This window comes from Pseudorca crassidens, chromosome 15 (assembly GCF_039906515.1).
Source record: "Pseudorca crassidens isolate mPseCra1 chromosome 15, mPseCra1.hap1, whole genome shotgun sequence".
NCBI classification, from domain to species: Eukaryota; Metazoa; Chordata; class Mammalia; order Artiodactyla; family Delphinidae; genus Pseudorca; species Pseudorca crassidens.
The window spans coordinates 38,370,879-38,395,852 of NC_090310.1; the positions used below are offsets into that span (position 1 = coordinate 38,370,879).

Genomic DNA, 24,974 nt, shown 5'->3' on the forward strand with positions numbered 1-24,974 from the left:
CTCCCCTGCAGCGGGAGGTCCAGTCTTGAGGGCCAATAGGAGCGCTGACCGTCTAAGGGGACTTTGCTGTCCTGTGCAGAGATGTTGTGGGGTTGGTGGGGGGTAAAGGGAAAGAAAGCTGGAGCGTCTGAACTTTAGGGCCCAGCCACTGCGTGCACTGTCCCTCACTAGCTGTGTGATCATCACCCCAGCACCCTCCTCAGACAGCAGAGATGGGGAGTTGGGAGGGGACACCTGTGAGGTACCGGTCCACACCACCCGTTCAGGCAGTGGCAGCCTGGAGCCCTGGGGTGAAGCTGCTGCTCTGGCCTTTCCTCTGCAGGAATGCAAGTCTACACACTGCCAGGGCGTGCAGCAGGAGCGCAGTACCCTCCAGGGTCCTTGGCTGCCCACATCTCAGCTGCCCTGGACGCGGAGAAGGCCTGTGGTCTGATACGTGCTTTCCAATAATCTCTTTCACATTGCATTTCTGCTTCTGAAGTGCCATCCGTCCCTCTCCAGTGTGAGGGTCCAGGAGGGGAGGCGCCTAGGTAGGGGAGTGCACTGGGGGCCTCTGCAACTTTGGCTAATTCAATGAATGAATGAGCGAGTGAATGAACGAGTGAGTGGGTCAAGCCCGCTCCAGGTGGGGCGACGAGCCGTTCTCCACGAACCCACCCCGTTACTCTCACGGCTGCAGCGCCCCGAGCGACCTGCGGGGAGCGCGAGCGGTATCGGGCCAAGTCCTCGCTCCCCGCGCATGGGCGTGGCTGGCCGGAGTTGGTCGGACCTCTAAGTGTGGGCGGGGTCTCTCGGCGTGGGCGGGGCATTTTCAGCGTGCGGCGCTCCTCGCGCATGCGCTCCGACGGCCCGGCGATGGCGACGCCGGAGGAGCCCTTGAGGAGGCGGAAGGCCGGGGTCGCGGGCCCGGCGCCTGAATCTTCGCCAGGGCCGGGGCGCGACCCTGCGGGCTGCCCAGCCCGCCTCCGCGCGGGCACCTTCTGGCTGACCAGAATCGTGCTCCTGAAGGCCCTCGCTTTCGTTTACTGTGAGTTCGCGGGGCCAGGCGCCCCAGTGTGGTCCCTCCGCTCGCGCCCTGCCCCCCACCCTCAGGCCCACCCCCAAGCGGGTTCGCGGCCGAGCCTCGGCCCTGCGCCCCCTCCGTCCTGCAGGTCCGGGGGGCCCCCATGCCGACCCCGCGCTGACCAGGAGCTCGTGAGGCGGTGACTCCCCTTTGCCGCCTACAGGTCCCACGAGCTGTGGCCCCGCCGCCTCCCCGCGGCTCCAAAGCTTTGAGGCCTGAGCAGCAGGTGCGGCCTCATCTGCGGGGTTCTGTGCGCGCCAGGTTTGATCAGGCGGAGAACCGCGTGGTCTGCCCCAGTCTCCCTCTCTCCCTCCCCTCGCCCCAGGCCGCCCCCCAGAACACCGCTGGACACCCGACGCCCCCCGTCCGCGCGCGCGGGGAGTGCACACCCCCCCAACCCCGATCCCCACGCCTGGAGGGGCACAAACGCCCTGGGTCGAGCATTGGTGCCTGAAGCCAAACTGGGCTTCTCAGACAAACGTGGCAGTGCGGGGGCCAGTGGGGTTGGGGCACAGCCCCCGGCTGAGATGGCCTGGGGCCAGTGGGCAGTCGCCCTTCTAGAGGGTTCCGGAGGGCGCTGGTACCCGGCGGGCCGGCCGGGATTGCACGCCGCGGGCACCGGCCGTCCCGGCGTCATTTCTGAGTTTTCAGAACATGCGTTCCAAGGGAGTGGAAATGCCACGCTTTGCACAGCGACCGTCATCACACACCGAGCGGGGCGCCGCGGGGACCAGGGCCGGGCGCGCGGTGAGGCTCGGTGTGCGGCGCTGGGGGATTCAGCTTCGACTCTCGTGCGCTCTAAGTTACTATAGAAAATACTTCTTGCCAGTATTGCTTTATTCTCCACGGGATTAGTCATTCTAAACGGTTGAGCTGTCACTTAGTAAAAGATGGAGTCAAGACAAAGTTAATCTCCGAGACTTTAACAGACCCTTAAACCGGCGCCATGACAGTAGAAAAACCCCGGTGGCTTAGCTCGCAGAGAGCACAGCTTATAAAAAACTCAGCTTGGCTTTCCAGTGTTAGGGGCTGCCTTTGATCTCCACAGGGATTCTCTGTTCGGTTCAGAAGGAAACCGTTTTGAACCAGTGGGTCAAGAAGATATTTTAAGGCCGGTACTGAGCACAGAATGATTTGCTTTGGCATATGCATTCCCCCCACCCCCATCTTTTCTCGCTATTTGGGGTAGAGTCAGTGCTTTTCAGCTGCACGAAGGAACCAGTTTACCATCTTCAGGGACGAGGGTCCCTGGCTGAGATGGCTCTGGCAAGTAGGCAGTCGCCCTGTATTGATTTCTTTCTGGAGGGTTCCAGATCTCCTGGGGACTGTGAGCTACCTCAGAGTCCCTTAAGTCCCAGGAATTTCCCACAATGCCACAGACTGTCCACAGCTTTCACTTGACGTTGAGTGTTACAGTTGCCCTCATGGACTGCTGACCCCACCAGGAGGCTGAATAATGGACCCCTAGCCTATGCTTCCTTCACCCTCTGAACATCTAACAGAGTTCTTAGTGTCATTAGTCTACCTGTCTGTGCGACTCCCTGGGAGCTCCTTGAAGCCAGGGTCGGTGTTTAATACCTCCGTCCTCTGTCTTCTAGGAGCAGCTCCTGCTCCATAAAATTTCCTTGACGTTTTGCAGCCTTTATCATTGCTCTGTGCCACCACAGGATACTTTTCCAACTGTGTCCTCCCTCCTCCCCAGCTCGGCACCCCAGGCCCTGGGTGTGACACTCAGGTCAGAGACTGCCCACCCGAGAGGCCCCTGGTTCTCTCTGAGTTGTAGTTGTAATTCCTCAGATCTCGTGTCTTGTTTGGGGGTTTATTCTCTCTCTTTACTGGAGCATATCCCAAAACAACATTCCAAGAAAAGATACAGGGAAGGTGAACTTTCTGTGTCCTTCCTTGCACACGTAGAAATTGGCCACTTGCCTGGGTCTGTGGCTCTCAGAGCAGTTTTCCTCAGAACTTTGTGATGTCAAGGGGTCTTTACACAGTCTGACTCCTACTCTTTTGCAGGTGACTAAAAGGAAACACTTTTATTTCTTCTGCTCACATGCTTGTGACACCAGATGTGGGTTTTTTCTCACAGCGAGTAATCGTCTGATTGTCCAGACACCACGTGAGTGTCCTGCAAGTCAGTGCGTTTTGACCCTAACTGCCCAGGGTCCCCACAGGCTGAGAGCTCAGTCCCACGAGACACCCCCCAACACCACAGACGCCAGTGAGAAGTCCAGGCCGTCACCTGTGCTTCTGACCAACCATATGTAAATTGGGGTTCCCACGACCCCCTCCTCGGGTTCCATAACTTGCCAGAACAGCTCACAGAACTCAGGGGAACACTTTGCTTATGTTACTGGTTTATCATAAAGGACATGACTCGGGAACAGCCAGATGGGAGAGATGCCCAGGGAAGGTGTGGGAAGGGGTGCAGAGCCCCCACGCCCTCCCAGGGAGCCACCCTCCCAGCACCTCCCTGAACCCCTCCATTTGGGGTTTGTGTGGAGGCTCCATTACACAGGCAGGACTGATTAAATCCCTGGCTGTTGGAGATCAGCTGCGTCTCCAGCCCCTCCCCGTCCCGTGAGGTTAGAGGTCAGGAGTGGGGCTGAAATTTCCTCTGGCAACCAGCCCCCATCCTCCAAGAATCACCTCATTGGTATAAACCCAGGTAAGGTTGAAAGGGGCTTGTTATGAATAACAGATGCTCCTCTCACCTCATCACTCAGGAAATCCCTGGGGTTTTAGGAGCTTTGTGCCAGGAACCTGGACGAAGACCAAATAAATATTTCTTATGATATGACAATACCACAGGGACCTTTTTTCCTCTCTGGGAGCTTTTCGAGTCTGCTGCCTTGCCATCCTGGCCCGGGTCCTTGTCATGTGATGGCGTGGCTCTGTGAGCTCCCTTCCTCGTTCCTTCGCAGGGCCCAGGTGAGCTCACTCAGACTTAAGACTCCTGCCCTAGTTCTGGACGAGCTTCTCTGGCCCTGCCCAGTCTGCTGACTCCAGGCCCCTGTCTGTTCAGACCCCCCAGTGGGTCCCAGATGTACCCCTTTGGGGACCACCAATGCACTGAGGCTCCCAGCTCAGACCAGAGCCTGAAGCTAAACGAGGATCTGTTGCAGAAGAAGGTGAGCTCCTCCCAGGCCTCGGGAATTGTGCCCTCATATGGGACCCGCCGTGATGGCCAGGACCGTATGAGTAACCATGTGTAGGTGACTGCCGCCATGGTGCTCTCCAAGGAACTGCAAGCACTGGAGCGAATGGAGGACTTTTTGACACATCAGCAAAATTATTTATCTCCCCAGTTTCATATGGTACCTTGGAGTCCCCGGGATAATATATCTTTTAAAATCCTACTTCAAAAAGATCTCACAACTAGTTTCAGCCCAACTCTGATTCCTGGCTTTGCCAGCTTACGGTACTGTCCTTTTGGTTCAGATTTGCTGTGCAGTGTCATGCTTGAGTCTTTCCTTGTTTACTTTACCTGTAGTAGAGTTTATTAGGTCTTTCCTCCCAGCTGCCAGTCACTGTTAGAGCGTCTGAGGTGAACCTAAACTGCACCCTCTAGCAGCGGCAGCTTGTCTCACTCATGGTCAAGAGGTCTCACCTGGGGTCTGGTAGCTTAGCCTTGCGGCCAGTCAGCGCCCAGGCCCAGCACTGGCGCAGCCCAGCAGAACCACACACACCTGCATTTGCTGAACTCTTAGGTGTTCTTTGGAAATTTTGAGGAAGAAAATGGAACCAAAAGAGTACTCGAATCTTGCTTCATTTTCTGTTGTTCTGAGCTTTCAGCGCTTCCAAGATTCATGGGAAGTTAGTTCTTCCCTCCAGTCCCCTTGATTGCTAATGAAATGCTCTGCTTGATTTCACAAGCTTCTCTGTAAAATGCTTCCAGTTTGTTTAAGAAATAAACCTGCCCTACGTCTGAGCTCTCTACAGCACACACCTTTAAAGAAAACCTTTAAAGAAAAAGTACTGGAGGTTATTTTTCTAAGGCCCAGAATGTAGCCACAGTCCATAAAACCACCCATCGGAGAGTGACATTTCGGAGATGATTCTGTTTTAATTTTATAGCACTTTATCTGAAAGGGAGAGAAAACTAAATTTTTTCTTTTTGATATTTTAAAGAAAATATTTGCAGACATCCTTGATAATGCATATTAGGTGACCTGGTAACCTCTCCTAGGTCAGTCTGTGGGTTACCCCACCAGGGAGCAGCTGAGAGTCTCATGCCTGGGCCCTGTCTCCTTCCTTCCTAGAGCTGGTCAGGGGCTGTCTCCTCCTTTCCTAGAGCTGTGGTGGTGGGGGGGTGTCCCCTTCCTTCCTAGAGCTGGGCAGAGGGCTGACTCTTTCCTAGAGCAGAGTGGGGGCTGACTGAGCCTTTCTAAGGTTGGTTGTTTGGTTTAGCTTTGAGATCCTATGATTTTTTGAAAACTTTTTTCTTTATTTAGGCATTTCTATAACAGGAGTGAAAAATGAATAGGTTCTTTTCATCTGAAATTTAAATCCATTCTATTATCATTTTTTCCTGTAAGGTAGGAAGTTTCCTATGATGCTTGCCTTAGATTTACTTTTTTTTTTTAAGTTAAGATGGTATGTTTTATGCTTTGTGTATTTTACCACAATTTAAAACTTTAAATTTTTTTAAATTAAAAATTGAAAATATCGTAAATGGATGTTGAACTTTGTCAAAAGTTCTTTCTCCATCTGTTGAGATGATCATATGGTTTTTATTCTTCGATTTGTTAATGTGGCATATCACATTGATTGATTTGCATATATTGAAGAATCCTTGCCTCCCTGGGATGAATCCCACTTGATCAGGGTGTATGATCCTTTTAATGTGTTGTTGGTAGATTTACTTTTTAACTAGTGAGACCAAATTTCGTTTTTCTTTCATGGCATTGGAGTGTGGTTGTGGGGAGGGAGGATGTCCAGCTGTTCAGCCATTGCTAATTAGGTCCCCACGTAGTCTGAGTCGGGAGAGACAGGCTCCACCTGGGTGCGTGTGTGTGGATGTGCACACACACGGCCAGGGCTGGGTGGGCACCACTGTGGGGGTGGCCTCCATGTTACCAGGAAAGTCGGTGGCATATGGACTTGGGCAGCTTTTGCCCAGTGATGGAGGCAGCAGGAGGGGTGCGAGGAGAAGACCAGGGGAGCCCTCCCTGCTGACCCTCTGGTGTCCAGTGTTCTGTCTTTATTCCTGACATCCTGGACATCTGCTGTCATGGGGGGGATCAGGTCTCAATTTTCTTCCTGCAGTTACAGTGAGCCGCACGTAGTATTCAAGAAACATTTGCCTTTAAAAACAAAACAAAACTATTAACCAAACTCCAGACCTTATTGGTTTTCCACCAGCACCCCTTCCCATCCGGTGTCCCCGCACTGCATTAGCCGTCATGGCTCCTCTGTCCCCTCTGGTCTGCAGCAGTCTCTGGACTTCCCTGCCTCTTCATGACCTTGACAGTTTTGAGCATGTCTGGTCATGTGTTTGGTAGAATGTCCCTCAAATTGGGCTTGTCTAATGTCTTCTCATGACTGGACAGGTTGTGGGGAGAATCTCACAGAGGAGAGGCACCCTTCGCATCACGGGTGATACTGACCTGGATCACCTGGTTGGGGTGTGTCTGCCAGGTGTCTCCTCTGTCAAGTTCTCCTTTTTCCGTCCGTCATGGGGTCCAGTCCATGCTCCAGGGACCCCCCGAGGTGGTATCTCCACATGTTATTTGGATATCCTCTGTAATGAATTTATTTGGCAATTGTCATATTTGTTTACACTGTGGGTTGTGGTCCAGCAGTGTTCCTCGTGGTATCAAATTGTCCAGCTCTGGTCAGTGGTGGTTCTTCCCAGTTGTCTCCCGTATCCCTGTGACATGCCTCCATTCTTTATTTTTCGAGAGCTTCCTTACTTTGTGGTACTACAGGATGCTGCAGGCTCCTCTCATTTCCCAGCCCTAAAACCAGCCATTTCTCCAGGAGCCCTCGTTCCTTTTATTTGAGAGTGGTGTTAGGAACCCAGATCTGGGTGCTGTGCTGAGAGTGCCCATTGCTACTGGGGTGTCACTGCTTCCAGACTCTCTTAGCAAACAGAGCTAGGTTACATATGTGGGTGTGCTCACTCACATATGGTCATTTCTCTGCATATCCATTTGAATGTATATTAGGGTAAACATGAATTCTCATTGGCATCTCCGATTCTCATCCAGTATGTGGGGTGTGTGTTGGCCTTCCCTTTTTGCTTATCTGGAACCTCCTTCTCCACTAGTGAGAAATCTTGCCCCACCATCCCCCATGGTTTATTTGCTTAACCCCAATGCACATGCAAAGCAGTCTTAGAATTGTTCGCCTACCCCCAATTAGACTCCGGTGTTTCTATACAGTTACTTTTGTCTTTGTGCTTAGTTTTTACTCAGAACAATTTCCAAAGTTTCTTAGGCCAGCCCTCCCTCTTTCCTTGCATTCAGTGTGGCCGAGTTATACATTTGTGATAGAGTTTGATTCATTTGTCACAGTCTGCATTCTATGCTGGCATCCCCTAACCTCCTGGCTAGGTTGTTTTGATAGTTTATATACATTAAAGTTCGTTTTTTATGATGTACAATTATGGGTTTTGACAAATGCATAGTTATCAGTCACTCTAGTACTGTACCAGAATAGTTACATCTCTTGAAAATTCCCCTGTCCACGTAATCGGCTTCCCCCCGCAGCCCCTGGCATGCTCTGGTATGTGTTCTGCCCCATGGTTTTGTCTTTTCCAGTGTGTCAGATGAATGGAATCCTACAGTGTGTAGCCTTTGGGTCTGGGTTCCTTTACTTAGTAAAATGTACTTGAGATCTTTCCATGCTGTTGAGTGAATCAACATTCCGTTGATATTCTCTCTGAATATCATACCGTTTTATGAACGCACCACAGTTTTTATCCATTCAAGCTCTGAGGGACATCTATGTTGTTTCCAGTTTTAGCAATTATGACCAAAGCTCCTGTAAACAGTTGCATGCAGGCTTTTTTGTAAATGTAAGTTTTCAGTTCACTTGAGTGAACACGTAAGAGTATAATTGCTGGGTCATATGGTAAATCTGTGTTTAACTTTATAAGAAACTGCCAAACTGTCCTCCAGAGTGACCGTACCAGTTTGCCTCCTACGAGCAATGAATGAGAGTTCCTCTTTTTCTGAATCCTCTGGAGCATTCGGTATTTTCAGTTTTTTGGATTTTGGCTGTTACGATAGGTGTGTGGTGATACTGCATTGCGTTGTTTTTTTTTTTTTAAGTTTTTTAAAATATTTATTTATTTAATTAATTTATTTTTGACTGCGTTGGGTCTTTGTTGCTGCACGTGGGCTTTCTCTAGTTGCGGTGAGCGGGGGCTACTCTTCATTGCGGTACGCAGGCTTCTCATTGCGGTGGCTTCTCTCGTTGCAGAGCACCATGGGCTCTAGGCACGTGGGCTTCAGTAGTTGTGGCTCGCGGGCTCTAGAGCGCAGGCTCAGTAGTTGGGGCTCCCGGGCTTAGTTGCTCTGCAGCATGTGGGATCTTCCCGGACCAGGGCACTAACCCGTGTCCCCTGCATTGGCAGGCGGATTCTTAACCACAGCACCACAAGGGAAGCCCCTGCATTGTGGTTTTAATTGGCGTGTCCCCACTAACAAATGATATTAAGCATCTTTTCATGTGCTCATTTGCCATCTGTGTATCTTCTTTGTGTGAAGCAGATGACTTTCAGTATCTGTTCAGATCTTTTGCCCTTTAAAAAACTGGGTTGTTTGTTTTCTTGTTGTTGAGTTTTAATGGTACTTTATTCTGGATGCAAGTCCTTTATCAGATATGTGATTTGCAGGTATTTTTCCCAGTCTATGGCTTGTCTTTTCGTTCTCTTAAAAATATCTTTTACAGGGCTTCCCTGGTGGCGCAGTGGTTGGGAGTCCGCCTGCCGATGCAGGGGACTCGGGTTCGTGCCCCGGTCTGGGAAGATCGCACATGCTGCGGAGCGGCTGGGCCCATGAGCCATGGCCGCTGGGCCTGCGCGTCTGAAGCCTGTGCTCCGCAACGGGAGAGGCCACGACAGTGAGAGGCCCACGTAGAGCAAAAAAAAAAAAAAAAAATCTTTTACAGAACAAAAGTTTTTCATTTGATAAAGTAGAATTTATCAGTGTTTTCTTTCATGGGTCATGCTTTGGGTGTTGTATCTAAAAACTCATTGCCAAACACAAGTCACATAGATTTTCTTCTATATTTTATTTTAGAAGTTCCATACTTTTATGTTTTACATTTAGGTCTCTGGTCCTTTTGAATAAATTTTTGTACAAAGTGTGAGTTATGTGTCAAGGTTCATTTTTTTTGCGTATGATGTCTAGTTGTTCCAGCACCGCTTGTTGAAAATACTGTCTTTGTCTGTAATTGTCTTTGCACCCTTGTCAGAAATCAGTTGACTGTCTTTGTGTAGGTCTACTTCTGGACTCTCTAGTCTCCCATTGATTTATGTGTCTGTACTTTTGCTAATACCACACTGTCTTGATTACTGTAGCTTTGTAGTAAGTCTTGAAATTGGATAAAATGAGTCCTCGAACTTTGTTCGTCATCGGAATTATTTTGGCTATCCTAGTTCCTTTGCTCTTACATATACATTTTAGAATCAGCTTGTCAATATCTATGGAAAAGCTTACCAGATGTTTTGATTGAGATTGCATTGACTCTATAGATCAAATTGGGGAGAACTGACCTCTTAATAATGCTGGCTCTTCTTCCAGTTCGTGAACACAATGAATCTTTCCATTTATTTTGATCTTCTTTGATTTCTCTCATCATGTTTTGTAGTTTCCCATGTACGGATTCTGCATATATTTTGTTAGTTTTTTATCTAGGCACTTTTTTTTTTTTTTTTTTGCGGTATGTGGACCTCTCACTGGTGTGGCCTCTCCCACTGCGGAGCACAGGCTCCGGACGCGCAGGCCCAGCAGCCATGGCTCACGGGCCCAGCCGCTCCGCGGCATGTGGGATTTTCCTGGACCGGGGCACGAACCCGTGTCCCCTGCATCGGCAGGCAGACTCTCAACCACTGCGCCACCAAGGAAGCCCTAGGCACTTTTTTTGGTGGCTATTGTAATATTTAAACATTCAGCTTACAGTTGTTCATTGCTGATATATAGGAATATAATTGACTTTTGTATATTGGTCTTGTATTCTGTGACCTTCTTAAACTCACTTATTAGTGCCATGAGGGCTTTTTCTTCTTCTTCTTTCTTTTTTGTCGATTCTTTGGGATTTTCTACATAGGCAGTCTATTAATAGAGATAGTTTCATTTCTTCCTTTCTAACCTATATACCTTTATTTCTTATACTTGCTTCATTGCACTAGCTAGGATTTCCTATACAGTGTTGAATATGAGTAATAAGAGAAGAGATAGTCTTGCTTTGTTCCAAATCTTCAGGGAAGAGTATTCAGTCATTAATCTTTAAGTATGATCTTGGCTGTAGGTTTTTCATAGTTACGTTTTATAGACTGATGAAGTACCCTTCTATTCCTAATTTGCTGAAAGTTTTTTTACCATGAATGGATGAATTCTTTCATGTACTTTTTTGTGGGTCTATTGATACTATCTTATGGTTTTCTGATTTAGTTTGTTAGTGTGGTGATTACATTGATTTTTTAAAAAATATTTATTTATTTATTTGTTTGGCTTCCTGGGTCTTAGTTGAGGCACTTGGGATGTTCCTTGCCGCGTGTGGGATATTTAGTTGCGGCATGCAGAATCTTTTAGTTGTGGCACGTGGGATCTTTTAGTTGCGATGTGCAGGATCTTTACTTGTGGCATGTGAACTCTTAGTTGCGGCATGTGGGATCTAGTTCCCCGACCAGGGACAGAACCCAGGCCCCCTGCATTGGGAGTGCAGAGACTTAGCCATTGGACCACCAGGGGAGTCCCCATGGATAGTTTTTTGTTTGTTTGTTTTGTTTTGTTTTGCGGTACGCGGGCTTCTCATTGTTGTGGCTTCTCCCGTTGCGGAGACAAGGCTCCGGACGCGCAGGCGCAGCGGCCATGGCTCACGGGCCCAACTGCTCCGCGGCATGTGGGATCTTCCAGGACCGGAGCACGAACCCGTGTCCCCTGCATCGGCAGGCGGACTCTCAACCACTGCGCCACCAGGGAAGCCCTTAAGTTATAAATAAAAGTAAAATAAGGTGTATATTATTTTTATTTTTTTTTTACATCTTTATTGGGGTATAATTGCCTTACAATGGTGTGTTAGTTTCTGCTTTATAACAAAGTGAATCAGTTAATACATATACATATGTTCCCATATCTCTGCCCTCTTGTGTCTCCCTCCCTCCCACCCTCCCTATCCCACCCCTCTAGGTGGTCACAAAGCACCGAGCTGATCTCCCTGTGCTATGCGGCTGCTTCCCACTAGCTATCTGTTTTACGCTTGGTAGTGTATATATGTCCATGCCACTCTCTCACTTTGTCACAGCTTACCCTTCCCCCTCCCCATATCCTTAAGTCCATTCTCTAGTAGGTCTGTGTCTTTATTCCCGTCTTAACCCTAGGTTCTTCATGACATTTTTTTTCTTAGATTCCATATATATGTGTTAGCATACAGTATTTGTCTTTCTCTTTCTGACTTACTTCACTCTGTATGACAGACTCTAGGTCCATCCACCTCACTACAAATAACTCAATTTCATTTCTTTTTATGGCTGAGTAATATTCCATTGTATATATTGCCACATCTTCTTTATCCATTCATCCGATGATGGGCACTTAGGTTGCTTCCATGTCCTGGCTATTGTAAATAGAGCTGCAATGAATATTTTGGTACAGGACTCTTTTTGAATTATGGTTTTCTCAGAGTATATGCCCAGTAGTGGGATTGCTGGGTCATATGGTAGTTTTATTTGTAGTTTTTTAAGGAACCTCCATACTGTTCTCCACAGTGGCTGTACCAATTCACATTCCCACCAGCAGTGCAAGAGTGATCGCTTTTCTCCACACCCTCTCCAGCATTTATTGTTTCTAGATTTTCTGATGATGGCCATTCTGACCGGCGTGAGATGATATTTCATTGTAGTTTTGATTTGCATTTCTCTAATGATTAAGGATGTTGAGCATTCTTTCATGTGTTTGTTGGCAATCTGTATATCTTCTTTGGAGAAATGTCTATTTAGGTCTTCGGCCCATTTTTGGATTGGGTTTTTTGTTTTTTTTGATATTGAGCTGCATGAGCTAATTGTAAATTTTGGAGATTAACCCTTTCTCAGTTGCTTCATTTGCAAATATTTTCTTCCATTCTGAGGGTTGTCTTTTCATCTTGTTTATGGTTTCCTTTGCTGTGCAAAAGCTTTGACGTTTCATTAGGTCCCATTTGTTTATTTTTGTTTTTATTTCCATTTCTCTAGGAGGTGGGTCAAAAAGGATCTTGCTGTGATTTATGTCATAGAGTGTTCTGCCTATGTTTTCCTCTAAGAGTTTGATCGTCTCTGGCCTTACATTTAGGTCTTTAATCCATTTTGAGCTTATTTTTGTGTATGGTGTTAGGGAGTATTCTAATCTCATACTTTTACATGTACCTGTCCAGTTTTCCCAGCACCACTTATTGAAGAGGCTGTCCTTTCTCCACTGTACATTCCTGCCACCTTTATCAAAGATAAGGTGACCATATGTGCGTGGGTTTATCTCTGGGCTTTCTATCCTGTTCCATTGATCTATCTTTCTGTTTTTGTGCCAGTACCATACTGTCTTGATTACTGTAGCTTTGTAGTATAGTCTGAAGTCAGGGAGCCTGATTCCTCCAGCTCCGTTTTTCGTTCTCAAGATTGCTTTGGCAATTCGGGGTCTTTTGTGTTTCCATACAAATTGTGAAATTTTTTGTTCTGGTTCTGTGAAAAATGCCAGTGGTAGTTTGTTAGGGATTGCATTGAATCTATAAATTGCTTTGGGTAGTAGAGTCATTTTCACAATGTTGATTCTTCCAATCCAAGAACATGGTATATCTCTCCATCTATTTGTATCATCTTTAATTTCTTTCATCAGTGTCTTATAATTTTCTGCATACAGGTCTTTTGTCTCCTTAGGTAGGTTTATTCCTAGATATTTTATTCTTTTTGTTGCGGTGGTAAATGGGAGTGTTTTCTTAATTTCACTTTCAGGTTTTTCATCACTAGTGTATAGGAATGCCAGAGATTTCTGTGCATTAATTTTGTAACCTGCTACTTTACCCAATTCATTGATTAGCTCTAGTAGTTTTCTGGTAGCATCTTTAGGATTCTCTATGTATAGTATCATGTCATCTGCAAACAGTGACAGCTTTACTTCTTCTTTTCTGATTTGGATTCCTTTTATTTCCTTTTCTTCTCAGATTGCTGTGGCTAAAACTTCCGAAACTATGTTGAATAAGAGTGGTGAGAGTGGGCAACCTTGTCTTGTTCCTGATCTTAGTGGAAATGGTGTCAGTTTTTCACCATTGAGGACGATGTTGGCTGGGGGTTTGTCATATATGGCCTTTATTATGTTGAGGAAAGTTCCCTCTACGCCTACTTTCTGCAGGGTTTTTATCATAAATGGGTGTTGAATTTTGTTGAAAGCTTTCTCTGACATCTATTGAGATGATCGTATGGTTTTTCACCTTCAGTTTGTTAATATGGTGTATCACGTTGATTGATTTGTGTATACTGAAGAATCCTTGCGTTCCTGGAATAAACCCCACTTGATCATGGTGTAGGATCCTTTTAATGTGCTGTTGGATTCTGTTTGCTAGTATTTTGTTGAGGATTTTTGCATCTATGTTCATCAGTGATATTGGCCTGTAGTTTTCTTTCTTTGTGACATCCTTGTCTGGTTTTGGTATCAGGGTGATGGTGGCCTCGTAGAATGAGTTTGGGAGAGTTCCTCCCTCTGCTATATTTTGAAAGAGTTTGAGAAGGATAGGTGTTAGCTCTTCTCTAAATGTTTGATAGAATTCGCCTGTGAAGCCATCTGGTCCTGGGCTTTTGTTTGTTGGAAGATTTTTTTTTTTAACATCTTTATTGGGGTATAATTGCTTTACAATGGTGTGTTAGTTTCTGCTTTATAACAAAGTGAATCAGTTATACATATGTTCCCATATCTCTGCCCTCTTGTGTCTCCCTCCCTCCCACCCTCCCTATCCCACCCCTCCAGGCGGTCACAAAGCACCGAGCCGATATCCGTGTGCCATGCGGCTGCTTCCCACTAGCTATCTACCTTACGTTTGTTAGTGTGTATATGTCCATGACTCTTTTTCGCCCTGTCACAGCTCACCCTTCCCCCTCCCCATATCCTCATTCCGTTCTCCAGGAGGTCTGTGTCTTTATTCCTGTCTTACCCTTGGGTTCTTCATGACATTTTTTTTTCTTCTTAAATTCCATATATATGTGTTAGCATACGGTATTTGTCTTTTTCTTTCTGACTTACTTCACTCTGTATGACAGACTCTAGGTCTATCCACCTCATTACAAATAGCTCAATTTCGTTTCTTTTTATGGCTGAGTAATATTCCATTGTATATATGTGCCACATCTTCTTTATCCATTCATCCGATGATGGGCACTTAGGTTGTTTCCATCTCTGGGCTATTGTAAATAGAGCTGCAATGAACATTTTGGTACATGACTCTTTTTGGATTTTGGTTTTCTCAGGGTATATGCCCAGTAGTGGGATTGCTGGGTCATGTGGTAGTTCTATTTGTAGTTTTTTAAGGGACCTCCATACTGTTCTCCATAGTGGCTGAACCAATTCACAGTCCCACCAGCAGTGCAAGGGTGTTCCCTTTTCTCCACACCCTCTCCAGCATTTATTGTTTCTAGATTTTTTGATGATGGCCATTCTGACTGGTGTGAGATGATATCTCATTGTAGTTCTGATTTGCATTTCTCTAATGATTAATGATGTTGAGCATCCTTTCATGTGTTTGTTGGCAGTCTGTATATCTTCTTTGGAGAAATGTCTATTTAGATCTTCTGCCCATTTTTGGATTGGGTTGTTTGTTTTTTTGTTATTGAGCTGCGTGAGCTGCTTGTAAATTCTGGAGATTAATCCTTTGTCAGTTGCTTCATTTGCAAATATTTTCTCCCATTCTGAGGGTTGTCTTTTGGTCTTGTTTATGGTTTCCTTTGCTGTGCAAAAGCTTTGACGTTTCATTAGGTCCCATTTGTTTATTTTTGTTTTTATTTCCATTACTCTAGGAGGTTGGTCAGAAAGGATCTTGCTGTGATTTATGTCATAGAGTGTTCTGCCTATGTTTTCCTCTAAGAGTTTGATAGTTTCTGGCCTTACATTTAGGTCTTTAATCCATTTTGAGCTTATTTTTGTGTATGATGTTAGGGAGTGATCTAATCTCATACTTTTACATGTATCTGTCCAGTTTTCCCAGCACCACTTATTGAAGAGGCTGTCCTTTCTCCACTGTACATTCCTGCCACCTTTATCAAAGATAAGGTGACCATATGTGCGTGGGTTTATCTCTGGGCTTTCTATCCTGTTCCATTGATCTATCTTTCTGTTTTTGTGCCAGTACCATACTGTCTTGATTACTGTCGCTTTGTAGTATAGTCTGAAGTCAGGGAGCCTGATTCCTCCAGCTCCTTTTTTCGTTCTCAAGATTGCTTTGGCTATTCGGGGTCTTTTGTGTTTCCATACAAATTGCGAAATTTTTTGTTCTAGTTCTGTGAAAAATGCCAGTGGTAGTTTGTTAGGGATTGCATTGAATCTATAGATTGCTTTGGGTAGTAGAGTCATTTTCACAATGTTGATTCTTCCAATCCAAGAACATGGTATATCTCTCCATCTATTTGTATCATCTTTAATTTCTTTCATCAGTGTCTTATAATTTTCTGCATACAGGTCTTTTGTCTCCTTAGGTAAGTTTATTCCTAGATATTTTATTTCTTTTGTTGCAATGGTAAATGGGAGTGTTTTCTTGATTTCCATTTCAGATTTTTCATCACTAGTGTATAGGAATGCCAGAGATTTCTGTGCATTAATTTTGTATCCTGCTACTTTACCAAATTCATTGATTAGCTCTAGTAGTTTTCTGGTATCATCTTTAGGATTCTCTATGTATAGTATCATGTCATCTGCAAACAGTGACAGCTTTACTTCTTCTTTTCCGATTTGGATTCCTTTTATTTCCTTTTCTTCTCTGATTGCTGTGGCTAAAACTTCCAAAACTATGTTGAATAAGAGTGGTGAGAGTGGGCAACCTTGTCTTGTTCCTGATCTTAGTGGAAATGGTGTCAGTTTTTCACCATTGAGGATGATGTTGGCTGTGGGCTTGTCATATATGGCCTTTGTTATGTTGGGGTAAGTTCCCTCTGTGCCTACTTTCTGCAGGGTTTTTATCATAAATGGGTGTTGAATTTTGTCAAAAGCTTTCTCTGCATCTATTGAGATGATCATATGGTTTTTCTCCTTCAATTTGTTAATATGGTTTATCACATTGATAGATTGCGTATATTGAAGAATCCTTGCATTCCTGGAATAAACCCCACTTGATCATGGTGTATGATCCTTTTAATGTGCTGTTGGATTCTGTTTGCTAGTATTTTGTTGAGGATTTTTGCATCTGTGTTCATCTGTGATATTGGCCTGTAGTTTTCTTTCTTTGTGACATCCTTGTCTGGTTTTGGTATCAAGGTGATGGTGGCCTCGTAGAAGGAATTTGGGAGAGTTCCTCCCTCTGCTATATTTTGGAAGAGTTTGAGAAGGATAGGTGTTAGCTCTTCTCTAAATGTTTGATAGAATTCGCCTGTGAAGCCATCTGGTCCTGGGCTTTTGTTAGTTGGAAGATTTTTAATCACAGTTTCAATTTCAGTGCTTGTGATTGGTCTGTTCATATTTTCTATTTCTTCCTGATTCAGTCTTGGCAGGCTGTGCATTTCTAAGAATTTGTCCATTTCTTCCAGGTTGTCCATTTAATTGGCTTAGAGTTGCTTGTAGTAATCTCTCATGATCTTTTGTATTTCTGCATTATCAGTTGTTACTTCTCCCTTTTCATTTTTAAGTCTATTGATTTGAGTCTTCTCCCTTTTTTTCTTGATGAGTCTGGCTAATGGTTTATCAATTTTGTTTATCTTCTCAAAGAACCAGCTTTTAATTTTATTGATCTTTGCTATCATTTCCTTCATTTCTTTTTCATTTATTTCTGATCTGATCTTTATGATTTCTTTCCTTCTCCTAACTTCCGGGTTTTTTGTTCTTTCTCTAATTGCTTTAGGTGCAAGGTTAGGTTGTTTATTCGAGATGTTTCCTGTTGCTTAAGGTAGGATTGTATTGCTATAAACTTCCCTCTTAGAACTGCTTTTGCTGCATCCCATAGGTTTTGGGTCATCGTGTCGCCATTGTCATTTGTTTCTAGGTATTTTTTGATTTCCTCTTTGATTTCTTCAGTGATCACTTCGTTATTAAGTAGTGTATTGTTTAGCCTCCATGTGTTTGTATTTTTTACAGATCTTTTCCTGTAATTGATATCTAGTCTCATAGCATTGTGGTCGGAAAAGATACTTGATACAATTTCAGTTTTCTTAAATTTACCAAGGCTTGTTTTGTGACCCAAGATATGATCTGTCCTGGAGAATGTTCCATGAGCACTTGAGAAAAATGTGTATTCTGTTGTTTTTGGATGGAATGTCCTATAAATATCAATTAAGTCCATCTTGTTTAATGTATCATTTAAAGCTTGTGTTTCCTTATTTATTTTCATTTTGGATGATCTGTCCATTGGTGAAAGTGAGGTGTTAAAGTCTCCTACTATGAATGTGTTACTGTCGATTTCCTCTTTTATGGCTGTTAGTATTTGCCTTATGTATTGAGGTGCTCCTATGTTGGGTGCATAAATATTTACAATTGTTATATCTTCTTCTTGGATCGATCCCTTGATCATTATGTAGTGTCCTTCTTTGTCTCTTCTAATAGTCTTTATTTTAAAGTCTATTTTGTCTGATATGAGAATTGCTACTCCAGCTTTCTTTTGGTTTCCATTTGCATGGAATATCTTTTTCCATCCCCTCACTTTCAGTCTGTATGTGTCCCTAGGTCTGAACTGGGACTCTTGTAAACAGCATATATATGGGTCTTGTTTTTGTATCCATTCAGCCAGTCTGTGTCTTTTGGTGGGAGCATTTAATCCATTTACATTTAAGGTAATTATCGATATGTATGTTCCTATTCCCATTTTCTTAATTGTTTTGGGTTTGTTATTGTAGGTCTTTTCCTTCTCTTGTGTTTCTTGCCTAGAGAAGATCCTTTAGCATTTGTTGTAAAGCTGGTTTGGTGGTGCTGAACTCTCTCAGCTTTTGCTTGTCTGTAAAGGTTTTAATTTCTCCATCAAATCTGAATGAGATCCTTGCTGGGTAGAGTAATCTTGGTTGTAGGTTTTTCTCCTTCATCACTTTAAATATGACCTCCCACTCCCTTCTGGGTTGCAGAGTTTCTGCTGAAAGATCAGCTGTTAACTTTATGGGGATTCCCTTGTGTGTTATTTGTTGTTTTTCCCTTGCTGCTTTTAATATGTTTTCTTTGTATTTAATTTTTGACAGTTTGATTAGTATGTGTCTTGGCGTGTTTCTCCTTGGATTTATCCTGTATGGGACTTTCTGTGCTTCCTGGACTTGATTAACTATTTCCTTTCCCAATTTAGGGAAGTTTTCAACTATAATCTCTTCAAATATTTTCTCAGTCCCTTTCTTTTTCTCTTTTTCTTCTGGGACCCCCTATAATTCAAATGTTGGTGTGTTTAATGTTGTCCCAGAGGTCTCTGGGACTGTCCTCAGTTCTTTTCATTCTTTTTTCTTTATTCTGCTCTGCAGTAGTTATTTCCACTATTTTATCTTCCAGGTCACTTATCCGTTCTTCTGCCTCAGTTATTCTGCTATTGATCCCTTCTAGAGTATTTCTAATTTCAGTTATTGTGTTGTTCATCGTTGCTTGTTTCCTCTTTAGTTCTTCTAGGTCCTTGTTCAATGTTTCTTGCATTTTCTCTATTCTATTTCCAAGATTTTGGATCATCTTTACTATCATTATTCTGAATTCTTTTTTAGGTAGACTGCCTATTTCCTCTTCATTTGTTAGGTCTGGTGGGTTTTTATCTTGCTCCTTCATCTGCTGTGTGTTTTTCTGTCTTCTCATTTTGCTTATCTTACTGTGTTTGGGGTCTCCTTTTTCCAGGCTGCAGGTTCGTAGTTCCCGTTGTTTTTGGTGTCTGTCCCCAGTGACTAAAGTTGGTTCAGTGGGTTGTGTAGGCTTCCTGGTGGAGGGGACTAGTGCCTGTGTTCTGGTGGATGAGGCTGGATCTTGTCTTTCTGGTGGGCAGGTCCACGTCTGGTGGTGTGTTTTGGGGTGTCTGTGGACTTATTATGATTTTAGGCAGCCTCTCTGCTAATGGGTGGGGTTGTGTTCCTGTCTTGCTAGTTGTTTGTCATAGGGTGTCCAGCACTGTAGCTTGCTGGTCGTTGAGTGAAGCTGGGCGTTGGTGTTGAGATGGAGATCTCTGGGAGATTTTTGCCATTTGATATTGCTGGGAGGTCTCTTGTGGACCAGTGTCCTGAAGTTGGCTCTCCCACCTCAGAGGCACAGCACTGACTCCTGGCTGCAGCACCAAGAGCCTTTCATCCACATGGCTCAGAATAGAAGGGAGAAAAAGTAGAAAGAAAGAGAGAGAGAGAGAGGGAGGGAAGGAGGGTGAGAGAGAGAGAGAGAGAGAGAGAAAGAAAGAAAAGAAGATAAAATGAAGTAAGATAAAATAAAGTTATTAAAATAAAAAATAATTATTAAGCAAAAAAAAATTTTTTAAGTAAAAAAAAAAAGAACGGATGGACAGAACCCTAGGACAAATGGTGAAAGGAAAACTATACAGACAAAATCTCACACAGAAGCATACACGTACACACTCACAAAAAGAGAAAAAAGGGAAAAAATAATAAATCTTGCTCTCAAAGTTCACCTCCTCAATTTTGGATGATTTGTTGTCTATTTAGGTATTCCACCGATGCAGGGTACATCAAGTTGCTTGTGGAGCTTTAATCCGCTGCTCCTGAGGCTGCTGGGAGAAATTTCCCTTTCTCTTCTTTGTTCGCACGGCTCCTGGGGCTCAGCTTTGGATTTGGCCTCGCCTCTGCGTGTATGTCGCCAGAGGGCGTCTGTTCTTCGCTCAGACAGGACGGGATTAAAGGAGCTGCTGATTCCGGAGCCTTGGCTCACTCAGGCTCGGGGGAGGGAGGGGCATGGAGTGCGGGACGAGCCTGCGGCGGCATAGGCCAGCAGGACGTTGCACCAGCCTGAGGCGTGCCGTGTGTTCTCCTGGGGAAGTTGTCCCTGGATCCCGGCACCCTGGCAGCAGCGGGCTGCACAGGCTCCCCGGACGGGAGGTGTGGATAGTGACCTGTGCTCGCACACAGGCTTCTTGGTGGCGGCAGCAGCAGCCTTAGCGTCTCATGACCGTCTCTGGGGTCCGCACTGTTAGCCGCGGCTCGCGCCCGTCTCTGGAGCTCCTTTAAGCAGCGCTCTTAATCCCCTCTCCTCGCGCGCCAGGAAACAAAGAGGGAAGAAAAAGTCTCTTGCCTCTTTGGCAGGTCCAGACTTTTCCCCGGACTCCCTCCCGGCTAGCGGTGGTGCACTAACCCCTTCAGGCTCTGTTCACGCCGACAGTCCTCTCCCTGCCATCCCCTCAGCTCCCAGCCCCTGCCCGCCCCGGCGGGTGAGCAGACAAGCCTCTCGGGCTGGTGAGTGCCAGTCGGCACTGATCCTTTGTGCGGGAATCTCTCCGCTTTGCCCTCTGCACCCCTGTTGCTGTGCTCTCCTCCGCGGCTCCGAAGCTTCCCCCCTCCGCCACCCACAGTCTCCGCCCGCAAAGGGGCTTCCTAGTGTGTGGAAACCTTTCCTCCTTCCCACTGGTGCAGGTCCCATCCCTATTCTTTTGTTTCTGTTTATTCTTTTTTCTTTTGCCCTACCCAGGTACTTGGGGGGTTTCTTGCCTTTTGGGAGGTCTGAGGTCTTCTGCCAGCGTTCAGTGGGTGTTCTGTAGGAGTTGTTCCACGTGTAGATGTATTTCTGATGTATCTGTGGGGAGGAAGGTGATCTCCGCCCATGGATAGTTTTTTGAGGGTTGAACCAGCCTTGCATTTCTGAGATGAAGTTGGCTGGTTGTGATGTATTATCTTTATTTCTTCTTTTGTGAGTTTTGGTAGTTTGCGTCCTTCAACTAATTCTCCTATTTCATCTAAGTTGTCAAACTCAAGATCTTAGAGAGATGTGTAGTATTCCTGTATTATCTTTTTACACCTGTGGGATCTGTAGCAGTGTTCTGTTTTGATCCCTGATATTGGTGTCTTCTTTCCTTGGTTAATCTGACTAGAGTTCTAACAGTTACATTGATTTTATCGAAGAACCAACTTTTGGTTTTATTGATTTTCTCTGTGTTTTTCCCTGTTCTCAATTTCATTGATTTCACCTCTTTTTAAAAATGTCTTTTGTGATGCTTGTTTTATATATAATTTACTCTTTTTTCTGATTTCTTAAAGTAGAAGTTTAGATTTGAGGCCTTTCTATTTTCTAACATGAGTGTTTTACTGTAAATTTTCTTTAAGCAAAGTTCATTCTGGGATAGTTAACTAACCATTTTATGTAATCAGGCACATATTTTATATAAATGTGTGTCTATTTTATATACACGTATACGTTGTGTATAAGTAGATACAACACACATAGCTATGTATACATATACACATACATTATGACTTCTCCAGGTTGGATCTTCTAATATCTCCCCCAAGATTTTGTGAAATACCCTTGAGTCCACGCTTTGATTCCAAACCACTGGTCAGACTCTGCCTCATCTTCTTGCCTAGCCGAGGCCCTGCACGTCTGAAAAGTATCTGCAGAGGGCTGTGTTCCTGTTCATGTTCCTTTTGTCTTCTTTTCCTTCCAGTTGTGGCATTCTTGGTGGCCTTCCATCAGAACAAGCAGCTGATTGGAGACAGGGGACTGCTGCCCTGCAGAGTGTACCTGAGGAGTGTGCAGCAGCACTTCCGTGGGCAAGTCAGCTGGGAGACCGTGAGCTATGCCCCCACCGTCCTCTGGCTGCTGGACTGGTCTCACATGGACTTCAACCTGGACGCGCTGGCTCTTCTCGGGCTGGGCATCTCCTCTTTCATCCTGGTCTCCGGCTGTGCCAATATGGTTCTCATGGCTGCTCTCTGGGTCCTCTACATGTCCCTGGTCAACGTGGGGCAGATCTGGTAAGAGGGAAGGATGGGGCACCTATAATGCAGGCACGTGATAACTCAGGGTTCTAGGGGTGTTACCCCTCAGAGCCCAACGAGGCCTCCTAGTAACAGGAGCAAGCAAATGAGCTTACTTCTTACGTTAATTTGGAAAATGTCACCCTTTTAATTAGGCTGTGGTAGACCCTGCTGGTCGCATTCAACCAAAATCCGGGAGCTTCCTTATTTGGGTGTAATTGGGATTCTGTTAGGAGTGTCATGGCCACACCTGAGATAGCATTGCCAGCCTCTTGTGCTGGGGGGCCATGAGATGGAGGTGGAAGCTGCTGGGTGGGCTGCTGGGAGCACTCTGGTGGTGGGGCTTGATTTGGAGGCTTACTCCTCTGCTCCTGCTCCCACCTGCTCCTTCCTTGTTTGAGAGGAACTGGTGCCAGTGGTCACAGTTCAGACCAGCCCTGCTGGGGGGAATAGGCTCCAGTGCCGGACAGGTCAGAGGCAGCGTTGGGCTCCATGGAGGGAGAGTCACATGGGAACACGACGGGGGCATCAGTGCAGCGTGTGGCTTGGATAGGCTTGGAGGAAAATTGAGGGCCATGAAGTGCTGGGCCATGTTTGACAGTGGAGGAGGGGGTACCGCTCTTCTTCAAGTTCTGGGCTCCGGCCCTGGGGAAGAATCACCTACCAGAGGAAGCACAGAGGACTCTGTAAGAGAAGGTGAAGCCTTGAGAGAAAGCTCTGGGGTCGGGGTGGGTGTCTGTGTAGACATGGAGGAAGTAGACAAGGGGGTGGTGTCTGCGTGGATGAGCAGGAAGTGGAGGAGGGGTGGTGTCTGTGTAGAGGAGCAGGAGGTTAAGCACCTGTGGGCCTCCTCCTGCCATGTTCCCACCAGAGCCTTTGTTTTCTGGGAGGAAAGGTTCATTCGGTGGCCTGACATTCTTGGCTGCTGGCCCAGGTCAAAGGGGCTGGCTAGGTCCTGGACCATGACATGAATGGGTTTTAACCCAGACGCCGGACTCCTTCAGTGTCACTCACTCAGCTCGTGAGCCATCAGAGGTCCCCTCCCAGCTCCTGTCGTCTGGCCCTGGTCCCCGAGCAAGTGTGAGTGACACTCAGTGTGTGAGCTGAAGACACCTCTCCCCATCCAGTCTACGGAAAAGAAGGCTGACATCTCAGTCACCCTGGCTCCCCTCCCTGCTCGCGGGGCCTTCATGTTGATATTGAACTATTGACCAGCTAACACCCTCGTAGTCAGAGCCAGAATTTATTCAGAGACTTTGGGAAACTTCAGTGCCCTGGTGTTGTGGCGTGGGCTGCGTGGATCAGAAGAAACAGTGATGGGCGTCGGCTACCAGGTTTTGCAGGGGTCACCAAGTGGGTGGCAACATCGTACTGTGGTGGTGCATCCTGTGTCCAGTTCCATACAGAAACTGTGTGGGTTCCTAGACAAATGATATTTACATCTGATTTATGGCATTTTCTTTTCTGAAGGCCCAAGCAGTGAGGGTAGAAATAGGGGCTGGCTCCCGGTAGGTGGAATGTGCCTCGTGCCCGTCAGGCAGCTGTGAGGCGAGGGAAGCGTCCTTCATTCCTGTCTGCTTCTCCCCACCTGGGATTCACGGGTGCTGCCACCTCGGGCTGTCTGACCTCCTCAGCGGCCACAGGCATTCACTGCCCGCCTCTAGTCTCTCTGGTCAGTGGATGTTTACAGCACAAGAGGACTCTGGCTGGGGTTGTCTGTGATGTCTAAAAGGCTGCTGTTTCTTGGCACGTGTGATTTAGCGCATGTCAGAGGAGGGAGAATTCTGGGTACGTTTGCCCCGTTTTAACAGCTGGAGTTACAGAGAGGGGGAGCGCAATGCCTGGCTCCAGTGTCCTGCTCAGAGGATGCACCTGTCTGTAACACGGGGCTCGGGCCATACTGTACCTCACCCAGCAACCGGGAAAATTGTATCCACTGTCAGTTTGGGGTTTTTTTCTTTTTTTTTTTCTTTGCGGTACGCAGGCCCGTCACTGTTGTGGCCTCTCCCGTTGCGGAGCACAGGCTCCGGACGCGCAGGCTCAGTGGCCATGGCTCACGGGCCCAGCCGCTCTGCGGCATGTGGGATCTTCCCGGACCAGGACACAAACCCGTGTCCCCTGCATCGCAGGCGGACTCTCAACCACTGCGCCACCAGGGAAGCCCTCTTTTCTCTTTTAATTTATTTTTGGCTGCATTGGGTCTTCGTTGCTGCTTATGGGCTTTCTCTAGTGGTGGCGAGCAGGGGCTACTCTTTGTTGCAGTGCACGGGCTTCTCATTGCAGTGGCTTTAGGCATGCGGGCTTCAGCAGTTGCGGCACGTGGGCTCTAGGGTGCATGGGCTTCAGTGGTTGTGGCACGCGGGCTCTGTAGTTGTGGCTCACGGGCTCTAGAGCGCAGGCTCAGTAGTTATGGCGCATGGGCTTAGTTGCTCTGCGGCATGTGGAATCCTCCCAGACCAGGGATTGAACCTGTGTACCATGCGTCGGCAGGCAGATTCTTAACCACCGTGCCACCAGGGAAGTCCCTCCACTGTCAGTTTTGTTTTGTTTTGTTTTTTAATAAATTTGTTTATTTTATTTTTGGCTGTGTTGGGTCTTTCTTGCTGTGCGTGGGTTTTCTTTAGTTGCGGCAAGTGTGGGCTACTCTTTGTTGTGGTG

General features: G+C 46.1%; 1 protein-coding gene across 3 annotated transcripts in view; it reads left to right on the forward strand.

Moving 5' to 3' along the window:
* The first annotated feature begins 828 nt into the window (after nt 1–828).
* LMF1 (lipase maturation factor 1) overlaps nt 829–24,974 on the forward strand; it is a 92,166-nt gene continuing 68,020 nt past the window's right edge. For 2 of the 3 annotated variants that reach the window (XM_067707161.1, XM_067707160.1), the window contains exons 1-2: nt 829–1,027; nt 22,004–22,313. In XM_067707161.1, coding sequence (XP_067563262.1) covers nt 835–1,027; nt 22,004–22,313 — 503 coding nt within the window. In that variant the 5' untranslated portion in view covers nt 829–834. Of the gene's footprint in view, nt 1,028–22,003; nt 22,314–24,974 lie in introns of those variants that run through there. The other variant, XM_067707162.1, reaches the window with a different exon arrangement.